The sequence below is a fragment of the Archocentrus centrarchus genome, unplaced genomic scaffold, assembly GCF_007364275.1.
Source record: "Archocentrus centrarchus isolate MPI-CPG fArcCen1 unplaced genomic scaffold, fArcCen1 scaffold_26_ctg1, whole genome shotgun sequence".
In the NCBI taxonomy this organism is placed as follows: Eukaryota; Metazoa; Chordata; class Actinopteri; order Cichliformes; family Cichlidae; genus Archocentrus; species Archocentrus centrarchus.
This window is the reverse complement of record NW_022060256.1, coordinates 7,620,867-7,636,602: the sequence shown is the minus strand read 5'-3', so window position 1 is coordinate 7,636,602 and position 15,736 is coordinate 7,620,867. Positions and strand designations below refer to the sequence as shown.

Below are 15,736 nucleotides of genomic sequence, written 5' to 3'. Positions count from 1 at the left end.
AAATCTATTTTCAGTGGAGATCTTTAGTGAAATTTTATTTTTAGCCTTGAACTAAATTCGATCCATGTCTGAAAAACTGATTATTGACCCAGGTGGGTCAGACTCTTTACCTCTGGAGAACATGCACAGTAAAAGATTTTCGGGGAAGGTCTTGCTTGTTTAGGTGGATGATGCCAAATCACAGTCTGCAGAGTTTCTGCTGCCTGTAGCCAAACAAAGTCTCCTGACTGGCAACAGAGAAACTCCAAAGTGGACAGTTTTGCTGTTTGAGACAGTTGTGTCCACTGTACATCCAGTATTACCACAGTAGATGAGTCAGGGATTAAAGCCAAAGCATAGCTCTGCATGACAGTACATGAATAAAATGTACACATCATTATGTGTCAGTTCGACTATATAGCATAATAAAATAAACGTTACACATTCTGAGAATGAACTTTTAAGGCTTTAGACAGCTGTTAACAATCCCACAGTTTTTTCTACTCTTGGGTCTTTATGACATCATCAAGGAAATATATTGTTAAGTGGTCATCTCAGAAGCAACACCCATCTTTTGTTTAAATTTGTTTGTGGGGGGCAGCCAATCAAAAGAGAGCTAGTTTAAGGTGGAGAGGAGTTAAAACAGCTTGTTTTAGACAGAGGTGGAGCTGAGGTGCTCTGCTGAGGGTCAGTGTCAGACAAAGAAGGATTATTTTGATAGAATTAATTGGTGAGTCTAAATTGCCCATAGGTGTGAATGGTTGTCTGTCTCTGTGTTAGCCCTGCGACAGGCTGGTGACCTGTACAGGGTGTACCCTGCCTTTTGCCCTATGACAGCTGGGACAGACTCCAGCCCCCCGGTGGCCTTGCACATGTTAGGGATTATTTTTTACTCAGTGAATAAAGGACATATGTTTAAGGTAAACTCCAGTAAATTAAATAATTAAATAATACATTAGACAGAGAGCAACAGATCAGAAAGTAGTAGACTAACTTCTCTCTTTCAGTGCACCTTATCTCGAGGTCAGGCCACCGAAAGTACAATTAAAACATAAGAGGATGGATGGATGGATGGATGGATGGATGGATGGATGGATGGATGGATGGATGGATGGATGGATGGATGGAGTTGGAAATAAGCAGAGTAGGTCCATTTAATCGATTTGTTTAAATGAGGCTCCCGAGGTGTGTTTGCTTTGTGTCACCTGATGCGCTGCACCTCCCACATCCAGCTCTCGGGAAAGTAGCTCCGCACCAGGGAAGGAGCGAGGTCAAAGTCTGGACCCATGTCTGTACAACAACAACAGTGTGACAGTGATCTGCACTTCATTACCACAGCACTGGACTTAGCTACACTAAAGCTGCAAAGATACAGTGAGAGGTAACTTACACCTCCTCTGATCTTCACCATAATAAATCCACTCAGACACAGTCAGATACAGCTGTCTGTATAATCCTGAGTGCAGCTCAATTACCTGCTAACAGGTAATTGAGCTGTTTAATGTCAACAGTCTGACTCTACAAATATAATGTAGATATGTGCTGAAGAAGTGGAGCATTACATTATAATAGTACATAAATGAGCTTCTATTCCCTTAATGATGTCACCTGTTGTCATGTTGGTGTTGTCAAAGCGTGATGCAGTAAACAAAGAAAAGTCCAGACTGACCGCTTCGTGCAATGACGCTCTCACGGCCCAAGCTGTTCAGCAGAGCCTCACAGCATTCTTGGAAGACCTGCTTGCAGCGATCTCTAAAACTCGAAGTGTTGCGGAAAATTTTGTTCTTGCGGACAAACGTCTCAGCTTCATCAAGGCAGGAAGTAAATGTTGGAGCACGCCTCATCCCATATTGACAGCACTGCTTGCCGGCTCTACCGTAACTCTCCGCTGGACAGACAGAACGACATAATTTCATTTACTTTACATCTCTCACTGATTTATCTACAATCATTACAAACAAAATACAGAAATCACACTGGTGAACGTGTGTATGTGTGTGCGTGCGTGTGTGTGTGTGTGTGTGTGTGTGTGTGTGTGTGTGTGTGTGTGTGTGTGTGTAAACAGATAGTAAAGTTGTAAAACAGTGCTCAGACTCACAGTAATAAGCTGTAATTGTTTTGTAAACCTAACCATGAACAGTTTCTTGCTTGAAACTAGCAGAGGGGGATTCTTGGTTAATATTTTTGTGGTTTGGTTTCTTTTTTCTGTTTGAGTGCTATATCTGCTTCCAGTTTGGAGTTTGTGGTGCCTGCTCCGTTTGCTTTTCTCTTCTAGTGTTTATGGGTTTTGAGCTTTGGTTCTTAGTTGGAGTTTTGTCTTCTGGTGCTTTCTGTTCCTTCAGTCTGTTCCTGCCTCCATCTCATCTCCATCCTCGTACCCTCTCTGCTACCATGTTTGATATGAATCCCATCTCTAGTTGTGTTTTGTTTATTATTTCCTGTTTTACTAATCGAGATATTCAACACATCCTTGTCAATGGATATGACGTTTGTGAAGGAAATAATGGGTTATGTTATTGAGCCGTTCACATATATTTGTAACTTGTCTTTTTCGACAGGGATATTTCCTGACAGCATGAAAGTAGCGAAAGTAATTCCTCTTTATAAGAATGGGGACAAATTTATGTTTACTAACTACAGGCCTATTTCCCTGTTGCCTCAGTCCTCGAAAATTTTGGAAAAATTGTTTGTTACAAGATTGGATCAATTCATTGATAAACAAAATGTTTTGAGTAAAAATCAATATGGCTTTAGAGCTAACAACTCAACATCGATGGCACTCATGGATTTGATAGAACAAATATCGACAGCTATTGATCAAAGACAATATTGTGTTAGTGTTTTTGTTGGTTTAAAAAAAGCTTTTGATACTATTGATTGTAGCATTCTTCTTGAGAAATTGAATAAATACGGTATGAGAGGTCCAGTATTACAGTGGGTATCCAGTTATCTTACCAACAGGAAACAATTTGTTCAATTAAATGACGTAAGATCTACATTTGGTGATATTACATGTGGAGTCCCACAGGGTTCTGTGCTTGGACCAAAGTTGTTTCTTTTATACATAAATGATTTGGTAAATGTGTCAGGATTGTTTAGGTGTGTTTTGTTTGCTGATGATACCACATTTTTTTGCTTGGGCAAAGACTTAGAGCGAATGTTGGGAATGATGCAAACAGAATTTGCAAAAATACAAACTTGGTTTAAGCGTAATAAATTATCGCTAAATTTGGATAAAACAAATTACATGATATTCAGTAATAGAAAAAAGAACGGTGGATGTTTCATTTAGAGTTGATGGTGCTGAGATTTGCAGAGTCAGTGAGGTGAAGTTTTTGGGTGTTATTATTGATGAAAACCTGACCTGGAAGTCTCATATAAATTACTTAAGAACAAAAATGGCAAGGTCTATTGCCGTACTATACAGGGTAAAGGAGTTATTTAATGAAAAAGCACTGTGTATATTGTGTAATGCTATAATTGTTCCACATTTGATTTATTGTGTTAAAGTTTGGGGGAAGGCATGTAAAACATTTACAAATTCTATTTTTATTTTGCAAAAAAGAGCTATAAGAATTATTGCCAAAAAACATTGTAGTCACCCATCAAATATATTATTTGATCAATTGGGATTATTGAAGTTTTATGAGTTGGTTGATTATAAGATTTTGTTGATTATGTATAGGGCACACAAAAATCTATTACCTTTGAATATTCAATCTAATTTTATTAAGAGAAAATATTTATAATCTAAAGGGATTTGAAATGTTTGTAAAACCTAAAATCCAAACAAGTTTGAAAGAGAGATGTACCACTGTTCAAGGAATAAGGTTGTGGAACAATTTGGCTAGTGACAACAAAAATGCTGATTCGATTAAATTATTTTGTAGAATGTTAAAAGTAAATCTGTTGATGAGATATAAAACTATATAACATGTATTTATATACGCTATTATTTGAGTGGTTTAAGTTTTTTTTCTTTGGTTATTAATAAGGGTGTGAAATTTGTATATGTGTGTATATATTTTTATATTTTGCATATATTTTTTTGTTAAATAGGGGCAGAGATTATAAGATTTTTTCTTCTATCTGCTTCCTTTCATTTTATGAGATTTGTTTTTTTGTTTTTTTGTATTGAAATTTGTTTTTAACTAAAATGAATAAATGATTAAACAAGAATGGCTGATATCCTGTTCTGTCTAAAGGCAGCACCATCATCCCAATACCCAAGAAAACAGCCACAAAAGACTATTGTCTGTAGTTATTAAGTGCTTAGAAAAGCTTGTTCTCCAGGACCTCAAAGCCCACCTCCCCCTGAACTTTGACCCACACCAGTTAGTCTTACAGGACAAATTGGTCCATGGAGGTCGCCAATGCCACTGCGCTCCACACAGCCCTGGAACACCTGGGAATCTACTTCAGGATGCTGTTTGTTGATTACAGCTTCACCCCTGACACCCTGGTGGAGAAGTTGGCTGACTTGGACCTACCCCCCCATCTGATCCTTCATCAAAGACTTCCTGACCAACTGACCACAGGTTGTTAAGGTGGGTCAGCTCTGCTCCTCGATCCTGACTCCCCCCTAGTGATGCATGCTTAGCCCCCTCCTGTATGCCATTTACACGTACGACTGTGCCCCCATTCACTCATCGAACACTACTGACTAGTTCATCAATGACACCATGGTGGTCAGCCTGATCATGGGGGTGATTAAAACAGCCTACAGGGCAGTGTTAATTTCGTTGACGAAATATTTTTGCCATAGTTTTCGTCAACGACCCTTTTTTTCATGACGATAACGAGACGATAACTAAATAAAAACTACCTAAAAGGATAAAAACGATAACAAAATTAATTGACACTTTCGTCAACAAATGAAAACGAGACGAAAATGCTTGCCGGGGATGACATCCAATCATTTTATTTGGGTCAATATCACTAAAAAGTGACTTTGGGACATCGTAATTTGTCCCAAAAAAAGTTACAGTTTCCCAATTAATTTCATATCCATTGTATCAAGTTTACATTAGGCTGTTGTAAATGAATGTTGGTCAAGCTCCCACACCTTTTATGAATTTACTGGAAGCAGATAAAGAATGAGCACATTGTAAAATATGTCCACCCTGTCAAGGACAAAGTCAAATGAAAATAAATACATTTTTATAACAACGTGATTTTACAATGCACATTTTCAGATAGCTAGTCTGTCCCTTGCTCAATAATATTTATTTGGTAAAATAAGGCTTTTGAAAGTAGTGAAATAATTGCAAATTGCTTGTGTCTTCAAAGAATCTGATAGCTGTGTTTTCCTTTTTAAATAAAATCTCTAAAAACTGCGATTTGATCAGCTTTTCAAACAATATTATTTGGCAGCGATTAGTTTATTAAAAAAAACATGAAAAGCTTTTACTAACTTGGGATCATAACTTGATTATTTTCAAAAAACTGAAAAATTACAGGGTGGACGTGAGATGACAGAGTGGACAAAAATGTGGTAACTGCTGACATGAGTAGATATATTAAGAGTTTTCTCAACAAAGGTGAACATTGCAAAATATAATTATGAACATTCATAAGCTTTTTGCATCACAATTAAGATAAATATTAGGGTCTAAGGTGGCAAAAGGAAGTATGACCAATTGCTTGTCTGGGAGTCACTTCCTAAGTTCTCCATTGTATCGTACACAAACTCTCTGCATTTTTCTCTTGTGTGACTGTTTGCTTGTGTCCAGTTGCCATTTGACTACCATAATCTTTCAGAGGGCAGCACGGTGGCATGGTGTTTAGCACTGCTGCCTCACAGGTAAAATGACATCTAGAAGGTCTGGGTTTGATTCCACCTCGGCCCGGGCCTCTCTGTGTTTAGTTTGCATGTTTTCCCCGTGTCTGTGTGGGTTTCCTCCCACAGTCCAAAGACATGCACTTACTGGGGTTAGGTTAATTGGTCACTCTAAATTGCCAACTTCTTGTGAGTGAACGTGAGTATAAATGGTTGTCTGTCTCTCTGTGTTGGCCCTGTGACAGGCTGGCGACCTGTACAGGGTGTAACCCCCTTCCCGTGACCCTGAACAGGATAAGCGGAAGAGGATGGATGGGTGGAATCTTTTAGAAACAAGGATGTTACTTTTAAAAAAAATCTCAATTGTACTGATGCATTTCTCCCACAGCAAGTTAAGGCAGCGGGATACTCGTCTCTCTCTTTTTTTTTTTTTTTTTGCCATTTCCCCCCCTTCACTGAGCTCAGGGACACTCTTCTTCTTTCCAGTGTTTCTGTCTTTATCTCTTCTTCTGTCTGGAGCAGCATCTTGGTGTTCCTAATATTCCCGTGCTGTCTCTGATCCACCTGGACTCATTGCTCTAAAAGACAATACAAAACTCACCAATGATTGACCCTTTTTAGCAGTATGAGCCTAATTTGAGAAAAAAAAAGTTCAAAGAACTCTTAAATTATCACCATCTCATCAAAATATGTAAAAAAATAAAATAAAATAAAATCCCAACTATACAATACAAAGTCCACCCTGTCATGCAGGGTTTGACGACAGGGTGGACATTTTTGGATTAATTTAGTATCTAAGAAGTACACGGTGGACCATCAGCTACCAAAGTTACTGGTTATTGAAGGAGACCACATGATGTTTTCAAAATATATTTAAACTTTCTGAAAACTTTTTCTGTTAATCAGCTTTTCCTCTGACATGTTAAGGTTGACCACATCTAACTACAAACATAATGACGTGAAAATCAGGAAATATAAGTGTAGCTGCTCACTGTAGCTGCCGCAGTTGTTTCAACCTCCACTGAAGAAAGACAGATTCAGAGTGCTGATGTTACTGATATTAATATTAATTAATTAATATTAATTAATTAATATTAATATTAATATTACTAATATTACTTAGTAATATTAATAATATTCCATAACTTTTACATTTTACACTCTTTATATTTTAGTTGACTAAATCAACTGTAGATTTAGTCGACTATATTCTTACGAAAATTTCGTCGACTAAAACTAGACCAAAACCAAAACTATTCAGATGACTAAATTATGACTAAAACTAAATTACATTTTCATCAAAAGACTATGACTAAAACTAAATCAAAATTTGCTGTCAAAATTAACACTGCTACAGGGAGGAGATACAGGAGCTGGCAGGGTGGTGCATCAAAAACAATCTGGAACTGAACACCACTAAGACCAAAGAGATTGTCAGGCTCGCTCCTCTTTCCATCAACAGAGTATTTGTGGAGAGAGTGGCCTCCTTCAGGCTCCTGAGGAAACATATCTCTGAGGACCCACACTGGTAAAAGAAGGCCCAGAAGAGACTCCACTTCCTGCGACTGCTGCGAAGAAACCACATGGAGGAGAAGCTGCAGGTGTTCTTCTACATTCATTCATTCATTCATCATCCTTCATCCTTCATAGAGCAATTGCTGATGTACTGTGTGACCCTCTGCAGAGGGTCACCAGGACTGCTGAAAAGATCATCGGCTGCCCTCTGCCCCTCCTGGTGTACGACAATGCCCGGCCTCATGTGGCCAGAGTATGCAGGCAGCTCATTGAGGATGAAGGAACTGATACCACTGACTGGCCCCCCACACTCTCCTGAACTAAATCCAACAGAACACCTCTGGGACATTATATTTTGGTCCATCCAACACCTCAAGGCTGCACCTCAGACTGTCCAGGAGCTCAATGATGCCCTGGTCCATCTCATTAGGAGCCCCAACGTTAACAGGCATGCATACAAGCACGTGGGAGCAATACAAACGAGTACCATTTTGAGTTGCTGCAATAAAATTTCAGCTAAATGTTCCAGCCTAATGCATCATTTTTTTCCACTTTGATTTTCAGGGTGTCTTTGAATTCAGCCCCCTGTAGGTGTGGCATCCTTTCACTCCTAACACATTACCCAGTCCATGTCAGTAACAGGATTTTTTTCTTTTTAAATGTAGCTAATCCTGTGGACGTTTGTTAGATTTTGTGAGGTTTCAATTCAACTGTATTTTATTTAAATAGCACCAAATCACAACAAACAGTCACATCAGTGGCATTTCTGAGTAAATAATCAAACATGATTAATGTTGGTCAGCATCAAAAGGAAGGAGAAGCTGATCATAGAGGCATGTGATCAGCCTGTTATATATGAGCAAAGTCAGTAACATGGAAGCTGCTAACTGAAGCTCAGCTAGCTTAATTGGTGATGATTGATTATTGTTGCTATGACAAAGATTGCAAAGATACCCCCTCCAAACACAGGAATGGCTGCCATCAGGCACTGAAGCAACACTTCTGTGGGAATCCTGTCTTATTTGGCAGTGTTGCATCACAGTGAGTTTTCAAGCTGGCTCACAAGTTTGCACATCATCCCCGTGCTTCACTTTCTCGTGCTATCAAACCATGCTAGGTAACTTGAAGATGGTCACTAAGTGATGCCCAGTGTCTAATAATCAAGATGGGATTGGTTAAATACTAAATGATTTTCTCTGTGGGAACATTTTAAATCCCTGAAATCTTACAATGTGACATCCAGGGAGTGGGAGAGAGGCAGTGCTGGAGGAGGTTCACAGGGAGAGGGCCTCGAAGGCAAGATCAGCCTAATTTTAATCAGACACAGTTTTTGTCATTAATTCCCAGAAGTTTACAATCATACCTCACGTTTGAGGTATGATTGTAAACAACATGCATCAGCATGTAACAACATGCATCCACTTCCAGATGTACGATTCACAGGGGGAAACACCTGAGCGAGAAACATCGTGGTACGGTCTCACCTATCTGTTTTTTCTCCTCCTCAGTCAGGGCTCGCTTTGCACGCACGACGGCAGTACACAGCTGATCTGAAACACATTAACCGCAAACCGCAAGTGAGCCATGGAGCGTTTTAAGCTGCCACAGTGCCTTACTTCACTCATTTGTTTGCTGACTGACGTACTGCTGGTTGAGGGTGCGGCGTTGGCATTGGTGATGAAGGTGAGGCCGGCCAGTCGGAAAACATCTGCGCTGTCTTTACCGCCGCCTCCACCGCAGCCCAGGTCACTCTGCTCAATGTGACGAAAAACCTGCGGGCCACCGTACATCCTGTTAAATCTCAGCGTGTGGTAAATAACTCAGAGGGAGAAAATATCATTCAGGACAGTCTCTCAAAAGAAGAAAACGATGTCAAGACAAAATCTCTACAAATGACATGATCGTTTGTTGTTTCGTGCTCTAGGTGCATCTGTTTTTAAATGATGAAGCAAAGCAAATTTCCATGGATAAAATGGGATGGTTTCTGGGTTACCATGGAAACAGGGTCTTGGTAGTTGGGTCGTAGGGTAAAGATGGCGGAGTCGACAGCGGACAGAGCTACGAGGCCATCCGCACTGGCTCTGACATTCAGCTGGAGGTTTTCTTTAGGCTTGTACTGCACTTTATTCAAAGATAGGTCAGTCTAACACACAGGCACACACACACACACACACACACACACACACACACACACACACACACACACACAGTAAATTATCTGTTAATCCTTCATGCCTTCATGCATTAAACCGATATGGAAAAAATATTTGTATTGATGACAGATATGCTGTAAAATTTACATTGGTTATTTTTATTTTCTTATATGATTTTGGTCCTAAAAACTAAGTACAAAAATAAAATATGTGTAGGAAAGGACAGTGATCTAAGAAAGTACACAAAAATGTAAGCTACACACACCTGGAACTGGCTCATAGGAAAGAAAGAGTTACAGTATGTACTAGAGCAGAGGTGGCAAAAGTACAGTATATTCTGTACTTAAGCAGACGTACTGATACTTGTATTAAAAATACTCTGGTAAAAGGTTAAATATTCAACTTCTTTACTCAAGTAAAAGTGTAAAAGTACAGGCTCTGAAATTTACTCAAAGTAAGAAAGTAAAAGTAGCTCTTTGGAGGACGTTTCTACCTGCTACTTTTGGGCAAAGCTAACTGACCCACGTGCTATATTAATGTAATAATAAAACAATATTATTACATGAGAATATAAACTTTATTTCAATCTAAATTATAATTCTAATGAATGCATTCAGTTTGAACACTGTTATGTAGAACATTGAGCTGCCAGGCATCAACTAACAGCTAACACCTGGCTAAGGTGCAGTAAAGCCAGCTGTGTGGTCTCACCTGATTCTAATACGTCCTGTACTCAGCATTAGGGCTGCACCAATCCAACATATTCCAGTGATAAGTGATATGCTAGCTTTAGGCTGGCCATGTTGTTTAGTGTGGTTTTTGATTTCACTTTAATTCCAGTCATGCTGAGCTTCAGCTCTTCTTGTGTGTTTATATTTTGGTTACTGGTTCATTTTTATCTTAAGGTTTTCATTCTTGTGTGTTTTGACTTTACACACGTCCTAATGATATGTTTCAGTCTTTAGTAACATTATATTGTAGGCCTTGTCCTGCTTTCCTTCTTCTTGTCTCCTCAGTGTCTCCCAGTCTGTGCTCCCTCTGTTCATTCATGTGTTTGAGTCTTCTGTATCCTGGTCCCTGACTTCTTCTTGTTTAATGTTGTCCTTCATGTTTTAGTATTAGTTGGTCATTTCCTGTTTTACTTTGAAGGGTAGTTTTCTGTGTCTCATTCTAGTTGAACTTCCTCCTTGTGATTGGCTGTTCATCCCTGATTATTTGCACCTGTCACTAATTGTGTCTTCCTGGACCTCATCTGTGTCTGGTTTCCCAGTTAGACTCCTCCCTTTGCTCTTTGTTTTGGCCTCTGCTCTGAGTTTTGCCCCTGGGTTACTTTGCACCCGTCTTTTTGGACTCCTGCTTCCTGCACTCTGGGTCCTCTTCACCTCCAAATATCAAGACAAACGAGTCAAACCTTTCATCCACGTGGGAAGACCCTTACACATTAGCATCAAACCAGTCAGGTACACAGGTCTTTAGAGCACTAACTTCATCTCACACCTAGTGCATCATCCCCACAGCACCTCTCCACTCACCTGAACCATTTTCCCACAGTGTTGGGGTCTCTCATGTTTCTGATGTCATTATTTCATGGCTAGGTCTGGTTTCAGGTATGCTTACCTTACCTTGAACACATCAATACAGCAAACTTTGGAACAGGGTCACAGGTTTCTTTATGTTGTTGTACCTGGAGTCCGTTGACGCATTTGTCTTTGACATCCAGCCACACAGAGTCAGCCACCAGCTCAGACGTCCCTTCTCCAAACAGGATGTAGTAGACCAGCAGCCTGATGGACGGCACCATGTCAGAAGTCACATGAAAGATCAGTCTCTGTGTGTTATCAGCGGTGGAGAGGAACTTCTCACTGCCAAAGTGCACCACCTTCCCTTTAGAGATCACCTGAGGAAATGCAGCACGATGTCATGAGAAATAATACAAACAGGAGAAAGATCAGCATCAGGTGGCATCTTCTCCTCACCAGGTAACTGATGGCTCTGATGGGAATGTAGGACGGCGTGGCCGAGTACACGCTAAGACTTGCTAGTTGTCCCACCCGGAGGTCGGGGCCGGTCAGCAGGGTGTCAATGTGGAGATAACGCTGGTTTGGTGAGTAATAAGCTACTGGCGTCAGACTGAGACTGCTCTGACTGGCTGCTGGGAGGGTGGAGTCCTCTGTCTGAAACTGTGTCAACAAAAACACAAAAGGTAAACGATGGCAAGTAAAGAAGTACACAAAGAAGACATGAAAACACCAAGAAAAGCAAGTAAACAAAGACAATTAAACAACTAAAAGCAAACAAGAAACAGAGGTAAACATAACAACTGAACAGACGTACGAAAAGGACAGGTAAAATAATTAAACAACACAGAATTAAACAAAAAGTTAGGAATAAGAAGAAATGTAAACTTGAGAATAAGAACACAAGAATAAGTAAACAATAAGAAATGAGCAAGAAGACAGCAACACAAAACAAGTAAAAAAAACATCATGCAATCAACAAGTAAACAGCATCATCACAAGTAAACATCCAGTAAACAACTACATGTTAAAACACAAATAAACAAAAACAACTAGACAGCAACACGTAAACAAGAAGAAGCCAAGCAAATAAGAAAACAAACAAACAATGCTACGTAAACAACGTGTAAATAAGAAACTTTCCTGCTCTCGGTGGAGACGGATGCGTTTTTCTCTTCTCCCCAGCCTTCCCTATCTACCCCTGTTTTTTGCTGCTTCGCTGCTTAGAGCATCTCTTCACACATCCCCGAACTGGAAATTAAATTATGGATCTGGTCAGCTGGTCTGTCAACATTACTGATGGCCAAATTCTCATCACGAGGAGATTGGGAGAAGGGGAACCCTCTTTCCTCTGGTCCAACTACACACCCGGCTGGCTATGTTATGGATTCCTGTGGGGATGGAAGATAACGTTCCTGGCTGTACTGTGTGGACGTGGCATATATATTGATACCAGGATTTCTTTTCTCGAATTGGACCTGGGGATACCTGGTATCCGAGCAGCTGTTCAGGCACTAGTAAGGCTGCCTATGAGGGATGCAGAAACAGCACGAACTCAATCAGACTCAGTGGAGCTGAATCGAAATGGATTACATCTGGAGGAGTGTTGGAGTGTCTGTTCTGCATGGCGGAGTAGAACCAAATTCAGATTATTGGACTTCTGAGAGTAACCAGAAAACTGTAAGTCTGTCAGCAAATAGTTATGATGGCCTGAACCAAAACAATTGCACTATTTGGAATTTGGCTCCCAGACGGCCTTGGATGGGTGTCTGTCTAAATCGCCTCTTGGAGATGTTTGTAAACAGATGCTCTTCACCCCCCGCCCCGTGTTGTGACCTGTATGCACTGGTATCCTGGCAACCAAGGCTGACTATACCATCTTATCATAAACATTATCATGAACTGCTGGTCTGGAAGCTGATTGGCCATCACAGTATCCTGCTCGTCTCCGCTGGCAGCCCCTCCCCTACCCACCCTAGTGCTCTCCAGGCTTTAAATGTGCTGCTGCTTTGCTGAGGTGTTTTTTTGGAACCTCGTAAGGTGTTCATAATGAACACAGTACCAGATGATTTTTTTGAACCTACCTATCCCAGTGTACCTCTTTCTGTTTTCCTGCTAAAGGTAGCGCTGGCAAAACGGCTGCATGACCTCAGACACCTGTCCCCCCTGTTTGTGTTTGTCTCTATGTTTGTATTTCTTGGATGGATGTTCTGTTAACTGTAATTTCCCCACTGTGGGACTAATAAAGGTATTCGTATTCGTATTGAAACTATGAGCAAACAACAAAATTCAAACAAACTTTGTGAGCAACATTTCATAATCAACCTAACATAAATAATGAGTAAACGTCGCACATGCAGAAAACGAGATCTGAGTAACACTTCCTGTCTGCTTTCTTTTGTTGTTCTTATCCCGTTTTGGTCGTTGTTGTTGTTTCAGTTACTGTTTGGGGAGCTTTTCTTTGTTTCCTGTACTGTTTGTGTTAGACTGCCTCATGTTAAAAGAACAGTCAGTGCTATGGTCTCCTGGTTAGCTGTGGTTGGAGATCCAACATAAACTGCACCACACAAGTTGTATTTTAACTAAATGAAGCAATGTTTACCTGTACTCTCCCAAGATATAAATGAATGCATACAAATACTGAGAGAAACAAAGAGAGAAAGAGAATGGTGAGTAACAGACAGATGCTGGTAAACCACCATTACCACCCACCATAAGAACAGCCCTGACTCCATCAGTAGGGGTGTTACAGATGAATAAAGTGAGGCCATTTGAGCTGCTGGTGGAGCTCTCAGTACAGGACATGTCCTCGGAGTCCCTCCCCTGTCTGAAGAGCTGTCGCTCCACAAGCCTGACTCGAATATTTCTCACTGGCTTGTCCAGGTGATCCTTCACCAACACCTGTAGAGACAAAGTGAAACTGCAAAATGGCCAAATTGCTTTAAAAATCAAGTTTAATTAGTTAACTGTATTCGTGTTAGTTGCAGCTGCCTATAACTCGCCAGATTTTACATGATTAAATTTCCTTATAATCCTATGGGTTCAAGGTGGGGTTGGGATTAGATCAGGGATCGGCTCTGAGCCTGTTCTTCTTTGCAGTGGTGATAGACAGGTTGACTGATGATGTTTACAGAGGACATTGTGAGCTGTAGTGAGACTAGGGAGCAAGTGGATAATAGACTGGAGAAGTGGAGGTATGCTCTGGAGAGAAGAAGAATGAAAGTCAGAGGGAGACAGGTGGAAAGGTGAAGATGCAAAGAAGAGAAGTAGTAAAAGTAGATGAGTTTAAATACCTGGGGTCAACCATCCAAAGACAGGTGAAGAAGAGAGTGCAGGCAGTGGGTGGAGATGAGTGTCAGGGGCAATTTGTGACAGAAGGACAGGAATAAAAGTGAAAGGGAAAGTTTGCAAGATGGTAGTGAGACCTGCTATGATGTATGGTTTGGACATGGTGGCACTGACACAAAGACAAGAGGCCGAGCTGGAGATGCTGAGGTCTTCATTGGGAGTGAATAGGATGGAAAGGATTAATTCAGTTCAATTCAGTTTTTTTTACCAAATCACAACAAACAGTTGCCGCAAGCCGCTTTACATTTTAAGGTAAAGACCCGACAATAATACAGAGAAAACACATCAGTCAAAACGACCCCCTGTGAGCAGCACTAGGCGACAGTGGGAAGGAAAAACTCCCTTTTAACAGGAAGAAACCTCCAGCAGAACCAGGCTCAGGGAGGGGCAGTCATCTGCTGTGACTGGTTGGGGGTGAAGGACGAGAGACAGGACAAAAGACATGTTGTGGAAGAGAGCCAGAAATTAATAATAACTAATGATTAAATCCAGAGTGAAGTATAAACAGAGTGACTCCTTACAACTCCTTACAGAACAGAACCAGCTTCACCCCAGATCAGATTTGTGCACTTTTAGATCTCTGCCTTACCACAACGTATTTCAAATACAACGATGGATTCTACAGACAGAAGCATGGATGTGCCATGGGCTCCCCAGTGTCTCCCATTGTAGCCAACCTTTACATGGAGGAAGTGGAAAGTAAAGCTCTTGGTTCTTTCAAAGGGGTGGCACCTAGCCACTGGTACAGATATGTGGATGACACCTGGGTCAAAATCAAAACCCAAGAAGTAGAAGCCTTCACTCGTCACATCAACTCAGTGGATAAATACATCCGGTTTACCAGGGAGGACACCAGAGATAACAAGTTACCTTTCCTGGACTGTGCGGTGCTTATCAAGGAAGATGGAAGCCTCAACATTGAAGTTTACTGGAAGCCCACACACACAGACCAGTATCTCCTCTTTGACTCCCACCACCCTCTGGAACACAAACTTGGGGTGATCAGGACCCTACAACACCAAGCGGAAAGTGTTCCCTTTAAGGCAGAAGGGAAGCATAAGGAACACACACACATTAAGAAAGCCCTCAAAACATGTGGTTACCCCAACTGGGCTTTCATCAAATCAGCGAAGATGCACAGGAATGAAGGCCAAACACAAGCTACAGAGAATAAAAAGGACAAGAGGAAGAACACTGTCATCCCTTATGTGGCAGGCTTGTCAGAGAAACTCAGAAGAATTTTCTCCAAGCATGACATCTCAGTATACTTCAAACCAACTCACACCCTAAGGCAAAAACTGGTTCATCCCAAGGACAAACCCCCAAACACAAGATCAGCGATGTAGTGTATGCTGTCCAGTGCAGTGAAGAGTGCTTGGACCTCTACATTGGAGAAACCAAACAGCCTCTTCACAAACGAATGGCACAACATAGAAGAGCCACAA

General features: G+C 40.9%; 1 protein-coding gene across 1 annotated transcript in view; it reads right to left on the bottom strand.

Moving 5' to 3' along the window:
- The window catches only part of LOC115775917 (complement C5-like), a 118,730-nt gene that overhangs the window by 24,727 nt on the left and 78,267 nt on the right, over window positions 1-15,736 (bottom strand). The window contains exons 28-35 of the mRNA XM_030723436.1: window positions 13,656-13,844; window positions 11,403-11,606; window positions 11,111-11,323; window positions 9,267-9,416; window positions 8,919-9,045; window positions 8,758-8,823; window positions 1,649-1,867; window positions 1,185-1,269 (exon numbers count right to left, since the gene is read on the bottom strand). Coding sequence (XP_030579296.1) covers window positions 1,185-1,269; window positions 1,649-1,867; window positions 8,758-8,823; window positions 8,919-9,045; window positions 9,267-9,416; window positions 11,111-11,323; window positions 11,403-11,606; window positions 13,656-13,844 — 1,253 coding nt within the window. The remainder of the gene's footprint in view (window positions 1-1,184; window positions 1,270-1,648; window positions 1,868-8,757; window positions 8,824-8,918; window positions 9,046-9,266; window positions 9,417-11,110; window positions 11,324-11,402; window positions 11,607-13,655; window positions 13,845-15,736) is intronic.